This window comes from Rhinatrema bivittatum, chromosome 1 (assembly GCF_901001135.1).
Source record: "Rhinatrema bivittatum chromosome 1, aRhiBiv1.1, whole genome shotgun sequence".
Taxonomy (NCBI): Eukaryota; Metazoa; Chordata; class Amphibia; order Gymnophiona; family Rhinatrematidae; genus Rhinatrema; species Rhinatrema bivittatum.
Window position 1 is genome coordinate 721,015,657 of NC_042615.1, and position 19,950 is coordinate 721,035,606.

A 19,950-nucleotide genomic window follows, 5' to 3' on the forward strand; every position below is an offset into this window, starting at 1 on the left:
GCGATATTAAGTTGGAGGCCCCCAAAAATTAAAAAAAATTTTAATTAAAAAAAGATTTTAAATGTGCCCGTGGGTTGGAAGACAGATGCTCAATTATGCCGGCGTCCGTTTTCCAAACCCGTGGCTGTCAGCGGTCTCGAGAACCGACGCCGAAAAAATTCAGCGTCGGCTGTCAAACCCGCTGACAGCCGCCGCTCCTGTCAAAAAGGAGGCGCTAGGGACGCACTAGTGTCCCTAGCGCCTCTTTTTACCGCGGGCCCTCATTTAAATGCTTATATGCCGCCCAGGAGAGTGGCCTGGGCACGTGTTGGGAGAGCATGCGTGCGCCTCGGAGCGCCAGCTCTCCCGCGGGATTTACTGTATCGGCCCAAGAGTAAATAACTGATTCACATTTACCCATTCTCAACTTCTCATGATTTTAAAGACTTCTATCATATTCCCCCCTCAGCCATCTCTTCTCTAAGCTGTATTTTTTTTTGTACAACTAGTAAAATGTGACAGCTGAAAATAGCAGCTGCTTCAGACTTTAGCTAGGCATTACCCAGCTTCTCAACTGGAGGTGCACTTTCTGGTGAAAAAGTAGTAAAGAAGGGGAAGATCTGCTTTACAGTAAAAAAGAGATGAGGTGGATTGGAGTAGTTTATTGGATAGTCACACCTAATGATTATATTTTCCAATGCATGGAGTGTTGGAAAGAATTATGTAAAAGGGAGTGATGTCTGTCTGGCTGCAGCTACATTAATGTTCCAAAAAAAGGGAGGAAAATTCACCCTGTTTGGCATGCAAGAAGCAAATGTGAATCTATCAGATGAGGTTGAAAACCAGAAACATCAAAACAGTATTTTCAGAGAAGTGAGACACCAAAACTACAAACCCCAACTCCCCATTCACCTGCCATCCAAACACACCCCATATATACCTCCCCACAAACCCATAAACTACATTTACCTATCCATATCCTCCTTATCCTCACCCCCACACAAATCCATAACATACCCCATGCATGCCCAAACACATAACCACATCCACCACAACTCTCTAAAGAGCCCCATGTCCCTGCTACCTATGCAAACATACCCCATACACAAGCCTGCAGCCCCCTGTCCCTCTACTTCTCTCACACTCACTACCCAAACCCACAAATTCCTACACCCACAAACTCCTATATCCAACATGCATGCAACTCATCCACCTCTTCCCTCACTCATTGAAACATCTCCCCTACATATCCCTTCTACAAAGCTGTGTTGAAAAGCATTCCCACAGCCTTGCCTCTTACATTCTTCCCCTATTTGTTTTAAATACACAGGCATTTTTAGACTATTCAGACTATTAGATAGATATAGATAAGTTTTCGTGTGGCATGCGTCACAATTAAATCTTTAGTTAGACCCTGTTTTAAATTGACATCAACAGCCATCCAAGATATATGGTGTTTGCAAAAATATAATTGTTCATATCACAATATATAAACTATATTCATGTTTAACTGTACCGCTCCTTTTCAACCCACACAGTACCTCTCCTTTCCTTCTCAAAAATGAGTTCGCTGTTGTTTTTAAAAATTGACCCCTCTCTCAAAATTTTAGCTCGTACAAGGCTATGAGGGCTGCCTAGAAATAGGTATTGCAACTGTCCCTAAAGAGCACCTACTGTAGATCTCTCCCCCCCCCAAGACTCACGTTCACATCAGAGCTGCAGATGTTACAGGGAGTTAAAGTGGAAGAAAATAAAAAGTGTCAAACTCATCCTCACAATTAAATGTCTGAAACTTTGAAGAGACAGAGAAGCTGACCTACCGTTTGAGCAGTTATTAACATATTGCCCCACAGCAAGAGGATTCTGTGGCAAGGAAGTAAGCCAAGTGATGTCGCTCATTTTAAAAGGACCCAGTTGGTCCCTCCTGCTGCATGACCTGAAATGAAAGCACAGTACAGGAGTGACCAGAAACACTCTTCCTATAAACCACTGGGAGGTCTAAAACACTCTTCCTATAAACCACTGGGAGGTCTAAAACACTCTTCCTATAAACCACTGGGAGGTCTAAGCTTCTTACTCATTCATACAGTAAGTTCAGAAAAATAACCAAATCTGTTCTCACTTGCTAGGGAAGATGGGTTGCATCCTACCATGGCACCTGAACACATCAGCACAATAGGCAATCACTGTGCGGCTAGAAGTAATGCAACTGTGATGCATTGGCAGGGCTGTGCGGAGGAGACAGCAGAGCACCTTGCCCTATGCTCTTTGGCTGTAATTCCTCTGCACTATAAAGTTCACCAAGATGTTTACAGAACTGATATAAGCTTAAGTCAGTATTTCCCAACCTCCTCCTGGAGACAGGTTTTCAAGATCTTTGTAATGAATATGCATGAGACAGATTCACAGACATTGGAAACCCACTATATGCAAATCTCTCCATGCATATTCATTGTGGTAATCATGAAAACCTGACTGGATGGGTGTGCCTCCATGAGAGGGTTGGAAAACACTGAGCTAAGTAACAGCAAGGTCTTCAGAGCAATCAAGCAATCATTATGGATAGTGCTCTATTTAATAAGACCTGGCTTTCTTAGGGAATGAAAGCCTTAGAAATCTGGATCCAGTAAATAAAAGACCTGCATTTAATTCCTAATTCAGATTCTCAAAAATGTTAACATGTCTAGCAGGAGGCAATTCTTATTGTATAAGGGCATTTACTGTGTCTTTGGAGTAACAGGACCATAGGTTGAGCAGTTCTATCAGTTCCAATCTTGGACAGAAAAAACTCTTGTATGGTAAACAGCACCTATTAACTTTTTTATAAAACATCTAGGTATTTCTCATTCATAGATTATTTTAGAATATTTAACTTTAAAAGGATAAAAAGCTGTGGTGGCAGACGAAAACATTCCTTTTGTTGTGTACAGTGGATAAGTTTTAACTCTCCTCTGCCCGCATGCAACAGAGAAACAGCATGGGTGAGACTGAACACTGTTGCTGCTTTCCTGCACTCAGACTTGTTACTGAAGATAAACGCCTAATGCCTGTGGGAGAGCCTTTTAGTCAAGTACTGTCCTTACGGGGGGAGTATAAACTAAAATCATGCAGGGGAGAGGGGGAAAACATTTCGTTTTTGAACAAAATGAACCTGTGAGTTTCTCTCTTTTTTTTGGAAATATAGTTACCTATAAACAGCTCTTGATATCCCTTTGTCATTTCCGTCAATTAGGATGCCATCAATACATCGGAAAACAAACGGATTTCCAATGGATTGGAAGAAGATCGGTTCATACTTCTGGTATACTGTACCTATTGTAGGACACAGCAGGAAAGACTGGATGACAGAATTAGGTTTTATTTCCAGCTATTTTGTGCATGGTTTAATTTTGTTTTAGCACTCGGAGACAAGATGTACAAGAAGATTGTTTCATGCAAGTTTGGGCAAGATGAACATGAATCAAACCAGTACACAGCAAAATTACAGCACAATAAAGTCTCAAAAGACTAAGGCACCAAAGAAGTTAAACAAGTGTTGCCAAAGTAACTATCTAATAAAGAAATGTTGCCAGGCCTGTATGCTAGGGATACTGAACATGCATTCCTGTTCTTAAAAATGTTGCCACGAGCTCCACAATGGAGTTTCTGCAAAAAGAGAACGTGTAATTTTAATAAAATACATAAAAGCAGTATGTAGAAAGGGCCTGATCTGTCACGGGGAAAAATCAGTGACTAAGAAGTTAATGGTAGCATGAAGACTGGTTTGGCTAATAGTTTTCCTCAGCAAGTTGCCTAATGATGATGTGAGAAGGATTTCTGCCACTTTGGGCCCAATTCATCCCTTCACATGAGACCTGCATTAATTGCATAGAAAGGCTTTGTGAGAGATAAATGCTCTGTGCTAGGAAAAAGGTTTAAATTGAACCTGAAGTATGATCTCCTGTATTGTATTTATGGGATAAATGAATGTATTGGCAGCTAAAAATTTGCCTTTCATTTCTCTGTGTTCAAAACAGTGAAATCTGAAGCAGGACATGCAAAAGCTCATATCTTGTATCCTTGCAGCAACTAACGTATAATCTAGTTATATAGGAGAAAGAACTCTTAGCATCTTTATCATACAGTATAAGTGTTTTGCATCGGTAGACAATGTCAAAACTAAAATCTCAAAAGCCAAGCTTAGAAGTCAGCAAAGCAGGCTCCATTTACAATACCAGTCCAGAACATAGGATAAGTAACCATTTTCAGATCTCATACACCCCTACCAATATCTATTTATTATAATAAAGAAAGCAGAACTTCAGTACCAGGATACATAGCCACAACAGCTCCTTTTGGCACAGATCCTTTGGAAACGAAGACTCCCATGCCAGCAGAGATCAGAGAACTTGGGCCTCGATTAATACTGAAGCCCAGTGTATCAAATAAAATCCTCCCAGGAGTACAAGGGCTTTGTTTCAGACCATTGCCAGCTGTTCGATGAATGGTGCATAACTCCTTGTATTTGGATCTAATAGCTTCAGGAAGCAAGACAAGGTCATCTCTGAAATTGCTTATGATCAGAGCCTGAAAGATTTTCAGCAGGATACCCAATACGGCAGGGTCCGAAATAATTTTGTCTTTGGAATCTTCTGCGACGTGGCGTGTTGTCCTACAATGCAAGAGAAAAATATGAATCCAGTGTTGCTGCTCAGCGATTGCTGCCATTCAGGAAATAAATTTAGGAAAGCATGGGATAAGCACAGAGAATCCCTAGTTGTGAAGACGTGCAGGGAAAGCCAGAGATCAACTGGAGAATAAACCAGAAATGAGTAGACTGGATGAGCCTTCCCTGCCAGCATATTCTATGTGTATGTATTGAATATGCCCTCCAGCATAATAATATAATATTTATAGGAGATGGAATATTCATAGCATAAAATTCATACCACATCCTTCACCCTTCCACTTTATGATTTCTTGCAGCTGGGGAAAATAAACACTTTGGTGTAATCTAATATGTATTTGCTTGTATAGTCAGATATCATAATTCATAGCGCATTCTACATTGATCTGATGAGGGGAGCACAGGTCTTGAAAATCTAATCCCCAATGTATTAATTTAGTCCTTTAGAAAGATCTTGCCTGCAGCTTGTTTGTTGCCCTATACTTTCAGAGGACTGAGGAAGTCAGGTTGGAGATAAAATGGTGCTACAGCACCCAGTGGGTTCAGCAACCTGAACAGGCAACTTCCCCAGCTGATCGGGCTCACAATTCACTTTTCTGTCGAATCAGTGCCATCTGATTAGAGGAGGCAAAATAAATTTAGGAAAATTTCAGACTTGAAAATGACAGATTTTAGGAATACATAAATTCAAGATTTAAAAGTATGCTTGCCTGGCCCCTCTTCCTTCTGTTTCTAAGCCTACTTTCAGTTTCAGTACTGCTAAGTCTCAAGCATTGGTGAGCCCACACAAGAACCATAGCTTTACACAGAACATCTAGGTTAGTCTATCCTTGAGTCCCCTGAGCTGCTCTTAAAATCTCTCTGGTTTTTATACAAATCACTCTCCTACTCTGTCCCACCAATTCTCACAACTCCAATTGGGTATTTCCCAATTATTGTGCTGCCTTTTGCCAGAATCTACCTCCTGCATGGAATGAATTCACTCTGCCACGCTTCAGTTTGCATTGTGTCAGGAAATCTGCCTTGATATTACCTTTTTATCAACATTTCAAGGTCTAACTCGCATGTTTTCTCCTCAAATCAATCCACAAAGGGCACACTAAATGCTTCAAGCTGGTGGCACCTACATGTCTTTCAGGATCTGTATTGGGACCCTTACTTTTCAATATATTTATAAATGATCTGGAAAGAAATACGAGTGAGGTAATCAAATTTGTAGATGATACAAAATTGTTCAGAGTAGTTAAATCACAAGCAGATTGTGATAAATTGCAGGAAGACCTTGTGAGGCTGGAAAATTGGGCATCAAAATGGCAGTTGAAATTTAATGTGGACAAGTGCAAGGTGATGCATATAGGGAAAAATAACCCATGCAATAATTACACAATGTTAGGTTCCATATTAGGTGCTACTACCCAAGAAAGAGATCTAGGTGTCATAGTGGATATCACATTGAAATTGTCGGTTCAGTGTGCTGCGGCAGTCAAAAAAGCAAACAGAATGTTGGGAATTATTAGAAAGGGAATGGTGAATAAAACGGAAAATGTCATAATGCCTCTGTATCGCTCCATGGTGAGACCGCACCTTGAATACTGTGTACAATTCTGGTCGCTGCATCTCAAAAAAGATATAATTGCGATGGAGAAGGTACAGAGAAGGGCAACCAAAATGATAAAGGGAATGGAACAGCTCCCCTATGAGGAAAGACTAAAGAGGTTAGGACTTTTCACTTGGAGAAGAGACGGCTGAGGGGGGATAAGATAGAGGTGTTTAAAATCTTGAGAGGTCTAGAACGGGTAGATGTGAATCGGTTTTTTACTCTTTCAGATAATAGAAAGACTAGGGGGCACTCCATGAAGTTAGCATGTGGCACGTTTAAAACTAATCGGAGAAAGTTCTTTTTCACTCAACACACAATTAAACTCTGGAATTTATTGGCAGAAGATGTGGTTAGTGCAGTTAGTATAGCTGTGTTTAAAAAAGGATTGGATAAGTTCTTGGAGGAGAAGTCCATTACCTGCTATTAATTAAGTTGACTTAGATAATAACCACCGCTATTACTCACAACGGTAATATGGAATTTACTTAGTTTTTGGGTACTTGCCAGGTTCTTATGGCCTGGATTGGCCACTGTTGGAAACAGGATGCTGGGCTTGATGGACCCTTGGTCTGACCCAGTATGGCATGTTCTTATGTTCTTCACTGCTGGCTTCCAAATTGAGTAACAAGTTTCCATAATGTTGATAAAAGGCTTTGTCAGACCACCTGAGCTTGCCATACTCTAAAAGTCATGAGCTAGGTTATCCTTCCACAGGGAGAGCAGTTACCAAAAAGCACTGGTCTTCTCTGCACAGAAACACCAGAGACAGATTTAGGATTTTGGTACCCCTAGGCACTGTTGTGCTGTTGCCTCTTGACACCTCCCTCTACCCCCCGCCCCCCAAAGGTTGAACATCAGGGAGCAGAAGGTCTACGAGACAGTCTCCTAGTTTCCTGAGGCAGCCCGGGGTAGATTTTGTAGCAAAAATGTAAAAATTCTGTTACAAAAACATTTCCATCTTTTATATTTCATTAAAAAATAAATTAGTTTTACAGTATATATATATTGAGAAATTACTACTTACCTGATAATTTCCTTTTCGCTAGGATAAACAGATGAATCCAGAATGGGTTATACACCTCTACCAGCAGATGAGACGGAATAAAGCTGACATCACAGGTTGTATGCTCCTGCAGTGACATCAGCCTGCCAGTATTCTCTTCAAAAGCCAACTGTGGACAAACTAACAAAAACTTGATTAATAACAGATAACCATTTCAGTACTTAGCCAACAGGAAACACTGAGCTCAGATAAAGAATGTATTAACACTAGTCTAGGGACTGGATTAACACTTACCAGTAACCCCTGGACCACGTAGCCACACAGGAGGGCCATAGCACAATTATTTGGCAGCCAAGAGTAGGAAGCTGGATTCATCTGTCTATCCTAAAGAAAATTATCAGGTAAGTAGTAATTTCTCATTTTTTAGCGTCTAGATAGATGAATCCAGAACCAGTGGGATGTACCCAAGCTACTCATGAATAGGGTGGGAGGCTGCCCGCGGTCCATTCAAAACCGCACATGCAAAGGCTGAGTCCTCCCAGGCCTGCACATCCAGACAATAAAACCTGAAAAAGGTGTGTAAGGAGGACCACTTCACAGCTCGGCAAATGTCGACAGGAGACAATCTAACTTCCGCCCATATCACTGCCTGAGCCCTAGTGGAATGAGCCCTATCCTGACTAGGTAACGGCTTTCCAGCATCCACATATGCGGCTGTGACTATCTCCTTAATCCAGTGAGCTATTATAGCCTGCAAAGCTGGCTCGCCCTGATTACTACCAACGTGGAGGACAAACAGGCAATTCATCTTCTGAAAAGATTTAGAAACCTCCAGATACCTCACGATATCTCTCTTGTCATCCAAGGGCCGCAACAGGTGATATTCCTCCACATCTTATTCCCTATCCAGAGATTGCAGGGAAATGGACTGATTCAAGTGAAAATCCAAGACCACGTTTGGCAAAAAGGAAGTAACAGTACGCAGCTGTATCGCCCCTGCAGTCACTCGAAGGAACGGCTCTCGGGAAGACAAGGCCTGTAGCTCGGATATTCTATATGCAGAACAAATCACCTTAAACACCATTTTCAATGTCAGCAACCACAAAGAAAGGTTATGCATCAGTCAAAAAGTAGGATCCGCTAAGAAATCCAAGACCCCACAAGTGTACTGGTAACTGCAAGGGAGGACGAAGATGTTTCAACTCCTTTCAAGAAATGGGCCACATCTGGATGAGCCAACAAGGGTCCACCATTCACCTGACCTCTGAAACAAACAATAACCTGTATTTTTAAGGAATTAAGGGCCAAACCTTTATTCAATCCATCCTGCAAAAATTCCAAAATGAGCAGGATCATCACTGAACGAGTAAGCACCCTTCAATCTTCACACCAAGCCTCAAACACTGGCTAAACCCGCACATAAGCTAAGGAAGTGGAGAACTTTCTTAATCATAGCAAGATGGCAATCACTGCAGCAGAATATCAATGCTTCAGCAAACGAGTCCTTTCAAGGGCCATACCATAAGACAAAATCGAGTTGGATCTTCGTGAAGAACAGGACCCTGCTGCAACAGATCCCTGTGTGCTGAAAACCGGAGGGGGAGTCTACCAGTAGCCTCCGCAAATCCACATAACATGGTCTCCTGGGCCAATACAGTGCACCAAAAGCATCTTCCCTCTATGACTCTCGACCATCTGAACCATTCTGCTCAACATGGGTCATGGGGGAAAGGTATACAGCAACTTGGCCTCCAGCCATTCCTGCACGAGAGTATTGATGCCCAATAACTTCGGATCTCTCCTGCGACTGAAGAATTGAGAAACATTTACATTGCGAGAAGTCGCCAGCAGTTCCGGAAATGGAAGGCTCCAGTGATCCAATATCAGCTGAAATACCTTGTCTGAAAATACCCATTCTCCTGGATCCAGACTCTGCCTGCTGAGAAAGTCTGCCCTTACATTGTCTTTTCCTGCAATGTGTGAAGCTGAAATTTCCTGAAGATGCACTTCCACTCATTCCATAAGTTGGTCTATTTCCTACGACACTTGCTGGCTCTTGGTTCCTCCTTGCTGATTGATGTAAGCCGCTGTTGTTGCAATGTCCAACATTATCCGGACCGCTTGACCCTGCAACCTGTCGCCGAATTGTAAGTATACCAACCAGACTGCCACGGCTTCCAGGCGATTAATGTTCCAGAGAGAGTCTTCTACACTCCACTGCCCTTGTGCTGTCAAATCCTGACAGTGAGCGCCCCATACCTGGAGACTCACATCTGTTGTGAGTACTAGCCAGTCTGGTGATTTTAGGGAAACTACCTTTCTTAGATGATCCGCTTGTAAACACCACTGTAATTGAATCAGACCTCCATCAAAAGGAGGAGCTGAATTGAATAGTCCTGAAATTGTAGGCTCCAACAAGACAGCAGGGAGCGCTGATGAGAACGTATATGCACCCTTGCCCACAGCACCATTTCCAGGGTCGCTGCGTTCAAACCAAGCACCTGTAAATAGGATTACACTGTTGGGTGTATTGTGTTCATCAACAACTTCTGAATCCGACCCTCAGTCAGGCAAACCCTGTACTGTTTCATGTCGAACCGAACACCAAGATACTCTAGCAACTGAGATGGTTGAAGACTGCTCTTGGCCAGGTTCACCTCCTGCAACAAGGAGATAACCTTGCACGGCACTTCCAGAGACTTAGCACGAATCAGCCAGTCATCAAGTCCCATCCTTTCTCAACTCTGCCACCACCACCACCATCATAACCTTGGAAAAGGTTCTGGGCACAGTGCCAGACCAAAAGGAAGCACTCAAAACTGATAATGATGTCCCAAAACCTTGAATCGCAGAAAACAGTGGTCTAGTCTGATGCAGGTATGCCTCGGACTAATCCAAGGAGATCAGAAATTCCCCTGACTGCAGGGCCATTATCACTGAGTGCAATGTTTCCATGTGAAAATGAGTCACCCGCAAATGACGGTTGACCCCTTTGAGATCCAGAATGGGATGAAAGGAGCCCTCTTTCTTGGACATATCAAAATAAATGGAATATCAGCTTATATTTTCTTGAGACGTGGGCACTGGAACCACAGCCCTCAGACTGAGGAGCCTTGACAATGTACACTCCACCACCTGCCTCTTCGGTGGGGAGTGACAAGGAGACATCATGAACGCATCCCGAGGAATACTGCAAAACCCCTCACATATCTATCTCGTATCACCTCTAAGACTCACTGGTCTGATGTGATTTCGACCTACCTCTGATAAAAGAAAAGGAAAAGTGACCCCCATCTCCTTTCCTGGGAGTAGGTTGGCACACCTTCATTGGGGGGCTCGGGAGCTTCTGCTACCTGAGACTGCACCCCATCTGGGTTGTCTGGGATGAAAGGACTGAGACCTACTGAAAGGTCTAGTCTTTTGAAAGGTCGCTCCTCTGTAAGGTCAATGCTTGGATCCCCTAGCATGACCTATTATACCCAAGGATAGCAGCATCTGTTCTTATTCTCAGGCAACTGAGGAACTGGGGACTCATCCCACTTATTGGCCAGTTTCTCCAACTTGCTCCCAAACAAGAGTGATCCTTTAAAGGCCAATTTTGTACGGTTAGCCTTAGAAGTTGCATCAGCTGACCAATTTCTCAGCCATAACTGACACCTGGCCACTATTACCGAAGCCACCCCTCTGGCTGAGATGTGGACCAAATCGCAGCCTGCTTCTGCCAAAAATGTGGCTGCTGATTCCATAACTACTCTGGAATTCATTCCAGATTCATCGACCTCCTGAGAGAGAAGTAGGCAGGAGTGAGCTACCAGGGAACAACAAGATATCTGCAAGGTCATTGCCACTACTTCAAATGCTTGCTTAAGGATGGCCTCAATGCTTCTATTGCGAGCATCCTTCAAGGCCGCTCCTCCCTCCATGGGGGTAGTCGTCCGCTTGGAGACTGCACACACAAGTGTGTCAAGTTTCAGAAAATGCAACCATTCTCTTGCCACTGGATCTAGGGCGTACAGGCCTTCCAAGAATCAACCCCCTTTGAAATTAGCCTCTGGGGCGCCCCACTCAAGATCAATCAATTTTTGAATGGCCTCCATATCAGGAAAAAAAACAAGAGGTTTTACGCAAAGAAACCAAAATGGGGTTTTTCTTTGGCTCAGACGTGAAATCAGCCCCAGGTACTCCCAGCATTGTTAATGTCTAGGAAATCAGATCCAGTAACTCATCTCTATGAAAGAACCACAACATAGTCCTATACGGTTCCAGTCCCGGAGGAATTTCCTCATCCTCCAGAGAGTAAGGATCGGCCACATTATCCGTGCCATCCAGATCCCTATCGATAAGATTGGCTACCAATCCAGGTGTACTTTGGCGTTTAACAGGAGTACTGGGCAAGTGGGAAGTCACCACCTGCGACTCTGACCTGGCAAGATTGGTTGGGCTAAGGACAGTGCATAAAGAAAGAATTGCAGCCCTTGAAAAAAGTCCACCCAAAAAAGGCAGAAGGATCCATGCCAGAACCTGAAGGCACCTGTGCTGTGCCCACTGAGCTACTATTCCCAGCTGTTGAATCAGTTAAGGGAGTTCCAAGGTCAGGCACCTCTCCTGACATGTCTTTACCCAGGCCCATATCAGGCTGGGAAGAACCGGGTTTAGTAAAATCAAAGGTAATTCTCCCTGAGTCTCTAAGCAGCACTGGAACAAGTTAGAGGGAAAGCCAGGCTGAAATGCCTGAATATGACAGGCAGCACAGAGGGAAAGGTGCTTAGATTTCTTAGCTATAGGTGCCATCAGTCTGTCGGCACGCTTAACAGGCAACTGAAAAGTGTGTGTCCAGCGAAATTCGTGCTGTAAAATATATGCGTCTAAAATTTAGGCATCTCGATCTTAGGTGTCCAAAATTTAGGTGCACAAGCCTGTGCTTGATAAGCACCCAAAAAAACTGAGTGCCCTCAACGCAGCCCAAATTGTGCGTATAGGTAAGCGTGCACCTAACACAGATGCTACTACCACCTGGACGCTCAAGCAGGCACCCAACTAAGCGTCCAAAAATTGGATGCATAATCTGGACACACAGCCGGACGCACTTGCATGAACCGATGGTCCCGAAGAGGGCAGCCTAATGTGCAGGAAGAACATGTGAAAACGCTGCTGTGGCCTACCACGTGGCACACAGAGAAAAGCCTAAGAGCATGACCTAGTCTAAAAGGGCTGCTCATCCTGCCAGGCTGCCCACGTAACTTAACCTCCCTCGGGGACGGGAATGAACATTGGATCAGCACACAGAGACCAGAGGAAGGTCTACAAAAACCCCTCCTTCTCTGGGGTTTTTTTAAGCTTTACTTGAGCTCAGTCTGTCCCAGCTGACTACAGAGACGGTCTCCAGTTGCAGGGGATAGGGCAGCGCTCAGCTTCCTGCAAGCACTGCCTTTCAGCTGTTTTAACAGCTAAGTCCATGCCGGCTGAAAAACCAGCTACCGGATTAAAGCACTCAATCTGAGGGACCACGGAAATCACCTCAGGAATTCTCAACTGAGGGACGGACCATTTGGTATCACTGCAGGAGAGTGTGATGAATTAAATTTCCTTCTTTCTTTCTCCTTCTAAAATTTGAAGCAATCCCCAATAGGGAGATACACGTCCCCCATCTGCTGGAGACAGAGAATAATGGCAGGCTGATGTCACTGCAGGAGTATATATACTGTGATATCAACTTTGTTCCATCTCCATCTGCTGGTAGAGGTGAATAATCCACTGGTTCTAGATTAATCTGTCTAGATGCTAAGAAATAGCATAATTAATTAGTATAACATTTCATTTTTGGAGAAGAAAAGTGATCTCAAATATCAATGCAGGGAGGAGACCTCAGGGATGGGGAAAGGATCGAAAGAGGATCAGGAATGAGGTGAGGAGAAAGAGGTAGGAGTGTGAGAAGGTAAGAGGACTAGAGATGGGGAGAATGTGAAGATTAGGAATCTGGGATGGGGAAGAGAGAGGCTGATTCTTGGACTAAGGAATAGGAGGAGGGAATAGGAAGGCTTGGGGCGTGAGTTCCAGGATCTGGTGAGAAGTGAGAGTTAGGAAGGAAGAAAGAAGGTACAAAATTGTTCAAAGTAGTTAAATCACAAGCAGATTGTGATAAATTGCAGGAAGACCTTCTGAGACTGGAAAATTGGGCATCCAAATGGCAGATGAAATTTAATGTGGATAAATGCAAGGTGATGTATATAGGGAAAAATAACCCATGCTATAGTTACACAATGTTAGGTTCCATATTAGGAGCTACCACCCAAGAAAAAGATCTAGGCGTCATAGTGGATAACACATTGAAATCGTCGGTTCAGTGTGCTGCGGCAGTCAAAAAAGCAAACAGAATGTTGGGAATTATTAGAAAGGGAATGGTGAATAAAACGGAAAATGTCATAATGCCTCTGTATCGCTCCATGGTGAGACTGCACCTTGAATACTGTGTACAATTCTGGTTGCCGCATCTCAAAAAAGATATAGTTGCGATGGAGAAAGTACAGAGAAGGGCAACCAAAATGATAAAGGGAATGGAACAGCTCCCCTATGAGGAAAGACTAAAGAGGTTAGGACTTTTCAGCTTGGAGAAGAGATGGCTGAGGGGGAATATGATAGAGGTGTTTCACATCTACACGTTCTAGACCTCTCATGATTTTAATCGGTTTTTTACTCTTTTGGATAATAGAAAGACTAGGGGGCACTCCATGAAGTTAGCAAGTAGCACATTTAAGACTAATCAGAGAAAGTTCTTTTTCACTCAACGCACAATTAAACTCTGGAATTTGTTGCCAGAGGATGTGGTTAATGCAGTTAGTGTAGCCGTGTTTAAAAAAAGGATTGGATAAGTTCTTGGAGGAGAAGTCCATTACCTGCTATTAATTAAGTTGACTTAGAGAATAGCCTCTGCTATTACTAGCAACACTAGCAGGGGATAGACTTAGTTTTTGGGTACTTACCAGGTCCTTATGGCCTGGATTGGTCACTGTTGGAAACAAGATGCTGGACTTGATGGACCCTTGGTCTGACCCAGTATGGCATTTCTCATGTTCTTAAGGCAGGTTCCAGGATTTGGGGGAAAGAATTCAAGGTCAAAGGAGGGTGGATTTGAATTCTAGTGGTTGGGAAGAGAGGAGGGATGTGTCTTTACCATGCTCTAGTTCTGCTTCTTATTGCATCCCCTCTCTAACATCCCACCCAATATGACATACACATATTCTTGATGCCTATCCTCTCTCCCATACATAAACACTGCCCCCTACCCTTGTTCCCCTCACTCTCACACAGAGTAGTACACTCCTGGCCAGTCCTCTCATTCTCCAGCATTCTTCCCACCCTCTAATTACCTCTACTCAGCATTTCCTACTGTCCCCAAAATGATCCCTCTTTGTTCTGTCTGCTACAGGCTTAGCTCTCCTCCTCTCGTTCCCTGAACACTGCCTGTGAGGGGAGAAGCTGGAGTAGGAAGCAGAGGGCTGTTCTCTGCTGAGTGAGATGCAGCACTGCTGAAAGGCAACAAATCTTTAGCCAGCCTGCTGCTCTAGGCACAGGCCTAATGTGCCTATTGACAAATTCAGGCCTGAGAAGCACACAATAAAATGCATCTGTAAATTCCAACTTGCAATTTCTGATGAAGCTGGAAAGACAAGTACGTGGTGTATATATTTTTATTTTATCAGAATTGATAACGGAATTTACAGCTTTTGTTCACCCTTGTGTAACAATTTAAGATCTGTTCAACACCATGCAGGGACCTGTACCCACCCATGTTCATCACTGTTGTGATGGACACAAAGGTGCCAATATTGTAAAATAGCTAAGCTCTGAATTTTAGCACCTAAGTTAGATTTCCTAAGTTAGGCACCTATTTTCAGTCAAACTCATGAACCAGGGATGGTAATTCTTAAACAGGCACGCAGGCGAACATGTGCGTGGATTTGTCGGCTCGCACCCAGGGACGCAGCTATGTTATAAATTAGCTTGAACGCACGCACATATGCATGCAATTTTAAGTGGATGTGTGCAAATGCTGCTTCTACCTTATAAGTAGGGGGATTTTACTAGACACGCATTCCAACGCCATTACCAGTTTTCCCATTTCGTTCCCCGCTAAGGGATAATTTTTGACCACGCTGACCGGTGCGCAAACGCTGTGGTCAGTTGACAAGCTGAAAATATCTGTTTTGAAGCTGTGCTCCTAGCTATTGGAAAATAATCTTTGTCAAAAACTATGGTCTGAATGGTCATTTTCTCAGATGTGCTTCCTCTATGAACATAGCCCCTGAAGCAGCCCTCCTTCTATGGGCGAAACTTGGCCCGAGTTGGGCATTTGTGTTCTACTATTTGCATTAAAAAAGCATCTTTTAACACCGATCTACTTTTGCTCTGGTTCTTGCTACGTTAGATCAGCTTCCATGTTGTTTCTTGAGACTATGTAATAAGCGGCCACATCCACACTCAAAACCCGTGCCGAGAATCCGCACATAAAAACGAGTGAGCGAACGGGTCTCCCTATTAAATGAAAGTATGACCCTGGAAAGTATTTTTAATATTTCAAATAACTGTGCTGCAGAAAACATGGCAAATATTTTCATGGATGCTAATTCACACTGGCATAGCAGCGAGATAGGTGCTCAGTTGGGCACCTACCTGGATGCTCGGGTGCTGACATAGGCACTCAACTGGGAGCAAATATGGATGCTCTGGCAACCAGAAAGGCGCCTAGCTAATCTTGCCGCTCAGGTGCTGAGCTAGGCGCTTACTTGGTTGCAAATCTATACGATCGGGCGCCCAGAAAAGCGCCTAGCTAAGCTGGCCATTCGGACGCTGAGATTGGCACTCAGCTAGGTGGTTTTCAGGATGCTTGGACGCCAACATAGGGCCCCTGAGTCAGTGCTGATACTTAACTTGTGCCCTGACCATGGCGGTAAAAAACCTGCATTAAAAAACCCGCACTAACATTAGTGTGGCTCCCTGCATTGCCTATGATTAGCTAATCACTTCCTTTGCATGCCATTAGCAGCAAGCATTCACGCAGGAAAAACTGCGGGTCCATAAGCACGTCCATACACGCTTTTTTTCCCCACGCACAAAACACTTATTACATCCCCATATAGGGCTTTGCGCGGGAAAACGTGTGTACAAACTCGCGGCAACTTCAGCACACCTTATTACATCGGGCCTCATCGTTAGCCAACACATTCTCCCTAATGTTCGCCTAAATGTCATTGTGGAGGAGTAGCCTTGTGGTTAGAGCAGGGGACTGCAAACCAGGGAAGCCAGCATTCAAATCCCACTGCTGCTCCTTGTGACCTTGGCCAAGTCACTTTACCCTCCAATACCTCGGGTCACAACTTAGAATGTGAGTCCTCTGGGGATAGGGAAAAACCTACAGTACCTGACTGCAATTCACTTTAAAGTAACTGAAAAATAATATAAATCAAATTTGTGTGATGCAATCTTCATTCTTTTTTTGTTATTAAAGATTTTTCCTATTATAATATATACAAAGTCTGAACACTTCTCTAAAGTAGCAGGGTTCTATAATTCAGGTACCTGTCCCCATGAGCTTGCTCTGGTGTAGGGACCAGGCAGTGAAAGGAAGATGTTTATTACTGAACCGCATAGAAATCGAGGTGGAATAACAAATCAGCAATCCACATAGGAATATAGGAAAAGATTTGGCAAATCTTTTCCTATATGATGTGCAAATGCTCCTACCTTCTGGACTCAATTTATTACAAGTTTGGGTACTTGCCAGGTACTTGTAAGCTTCGTTTGGCCACTGTTGGAAACAGGATGCTGGGCTTGATGGACCCTTGGTCTCACCCAGTATGGCAATTTCTTATGTTCTTACTAGCATATAATATATAAGAAAAGAGTATTAACCAGTTAAAGAGAATATCTCGTTACTGACTGTCTGTATTAAGTGTCGGATTTTAAAAGCTCTATGCACGCCAAAGCCGAGAGATACGTGTGTATCTCGGGCCGGTGTGTGCTGTGTGGATTTTATGAAGAATCCGTGTACTTGCACAAATCAAAAAGTTCAAAAAAGGCGCGGGGTCTGGGCAGGGGAAGACCAAGAGGTGTGTGGGTCAATACGTGCACATGCGCACACCGGGGGTCCCCACTGTGTAACTTTACTTCTGCCAGAGCAGGGGGTTTAAGTCAAAAAAATAATAAATAGCACCTTTATTTTAAAAGGATTACCCTGTGGCCTGCCTTGGAATAGCTGTGCTACTGCTCCACTGCGCTTTTTAACAGCCTGATGGTTCAGTGGCAGTGCATGTGCACGGCCATGCAGAGGATCGCAACTTTTCACTTCAGATCTTCCACTCCCTGCTTCAGATGGGGCTGGTTATACTGTGGTGACCCTGGAGAGAGGAGAGGGACACCTAGTTGCTGGATTTAGGACCCATGATTGCAGGGTTCCTAGTGCATGACCCTTGGCCAAGGACTGTTGCAGTAATTATTTGACTTGGCAAGTTGGGAGGAGATACAAAATAGGGCAAAAGATATCTGGGTGGCTGCAAATGAAGGCTTATACTGCCTGATTCTTCCCCTTCTCCCAAAACAACCAAATACAGGTATGTCAGTCAATACTGAGTAATCCACTTGACTGAATGCTTCCTAATGCCTTATAATGTAACAAGAGGTGGATGAAAAAAAGGCATAATTTGATTACATTTAGATAGTGAAGATAGTAGGTAACTCTTTTGTCGCCAAAATGAAAACATCAAATATGACCATAAGGCCCATCCAGTCTACACAATCTACTTCCTGAACAATACATATAGACTTCACTTGATCTCCAGCTTTCCTTTCTTTCTTCACAACTCAGGATTAAGCTAGTTTGCTTACCGATAACAGAGTTCTCTATAGACAGCAGGATGAATTAGCCATGACATGTGGAATGACATCATCTGATGGTGCCTAATAGAGCCATCTCTCTAGCTCATTCAAGTTTCAGTACTGACCATGCATGAGAATTCCCATGCTGCCTTATCAGCCTCTTAATCTTTTTGTAGAGCTTAGCTTTAGCTAGGTACTCTACTCTGCTCTCCAGGAAGGAAGGAAGGTGGGTATTAAGCATGCTTAATTCATCTGGTACCTACAAAGAGCCCCATCTATGATAAGCAAACTTGCTTTCTCCACTGACAAGCAGGGCTGAATTAGCCATGACACAGGAGGAGTCCTAACCTGAGGGTTGTGAGTGAAGACCTCACTGTCTAAAGCAACCCAGCTCCCCTTTGGAGAGTGGACTACTTGATGAACAGGTTTTGCAAAGCTGCTTGACCAAAGTTACTGTCATTTCTTGAAAGATTGTCCAGACAGTTAATGGAACGTAAAGGTGTGAACAGACAACCAATCTACAGTTTTGTAGATGTCTTCGATCAAAACAGCTCTGTGATGAGCAACAGAAGTAGCCATGACTGTGTCTTGATAAACCTTGACAGAACTGTAATCTGGATGTCAGCCAGTACATAACAGTATGTGACACAGAAGAGGACTGGAAAGCTCATCTGCATATTTTACCCAGCAGCCCCTGGGAAAGCACGCGAGGTCACCGCAAGTGAATCCAGGCTTCACAGCCCCAGCTTCCAGAGGCCCTGCATCCCATGCAGCAGAAGAGGCCCAGAAGGCTTACCTGCATATCTTACCCAGCAGCGGACTCCAGAGGTCACTGCGAGCGAATCAAGGCTTAAGGCTCCACAGCCCCAGCTTTCAGAGACCCTAACATGCCCTACAGCAGAAGAGGACTGGAAGTGCACAAACCTTAAAACTGATTAATTTACTTATAGATTTTATACCGAAGAAATTAAATTCAAAACAAGAGTCAATAAGGTAGGTAGATACTAAAAATACTGTAGCATGAAGGAGGCTTTCCAGTCTCTTACAATGAGTGCTACATGTATGATTATCTCCCAGCTGGTGAGAGGTAGTATGTGTGTATAAGTAATTATAAAGGTTTCCTGTAGCCTTCTTTCCTCCCCCTTCTCTCTTTCGGGATTGACAGTGCTACTGACAATTACCACTTATTTAACCTTTATTGTCACATATTTCAGACTTATCAGTTAGAATAATACAGACAACTCATGCTTATGTAAGAAACTTATACTACAATTCTTAACATATATATATATATATATATATATATATATATATATATATACTTATAATGAATAAAGCTTAGCATTTATAGGTGAATCCAGCATCGCGTGTCAGAATAAACTTGACTTGCTTAGGATGTTATTAATAAACTTAGCTACTATCCCCATAACGTTAGAATATACTTTCAGTCTCACCACTGGAGAGGTCTCTATTGCAGAGCCGTGAAAGATGCTGTAGTTCACCATCTGTGCAGTGTTCTCTGGAATATTTAAGTTTATCTGCTCGGTCAGAGGGAAGGAAGGGAGTGATGGCTTGGGCATTGTCTTCTGATGGTGTTAACAGGCCTTCTTTCTCACTGCCCTGAGTCATTATCCTATGCTGTTTTTAAAAGCTAAGATATGCATATTCAAGATTTGCATGCACTACCTCCAATCTATACAAATCTATCTCATGCATATTCACTGTCGATATCCTGAAAACCTGGCCTGATTGTGGTATTCGAGGTCTGGAGTTTACTATCCCTGTACTACTGTATTCTATGTTTCTGTTTTTCTAGTCATTCTCCGACAG

General features: G+C 43.4%; 1 protein-coding gene across 6 annotated transcripts in view; it reads right to left on the reverse strand.

Annotated features, from left to right (window-relative positions):
* SETD9 (SET domain containing 9) overlaps positions 1–19,950 on the reverse strand; it is a 74,276-nt gene that overhangs the window by 51,960 nt on the left and 2,366 nt on the right. For all 6 annotated transcript variants that reach the window (XM_029576872.1, XM_029576890.1, XM_029576850.1 and 3 more), the window contains exons 2-4: positions 4,287–4,630; positions 3,168–3,291; positions 1,800–1,915 (exon numbers count right to left, since the gene is read on the reverse strand). In XM_029576872.1, the coding sequence (XP_029432732.1) occupies positions 1,800–1,915; positions 3,168–3,291; positions 4,287–4,630 (584 nt within the window). The remainder of the gene's footprint in view (positions 1–1,799; positions 1,916–3,167; positions 3,292–4,286; positions 4,631–19,950) is intronic.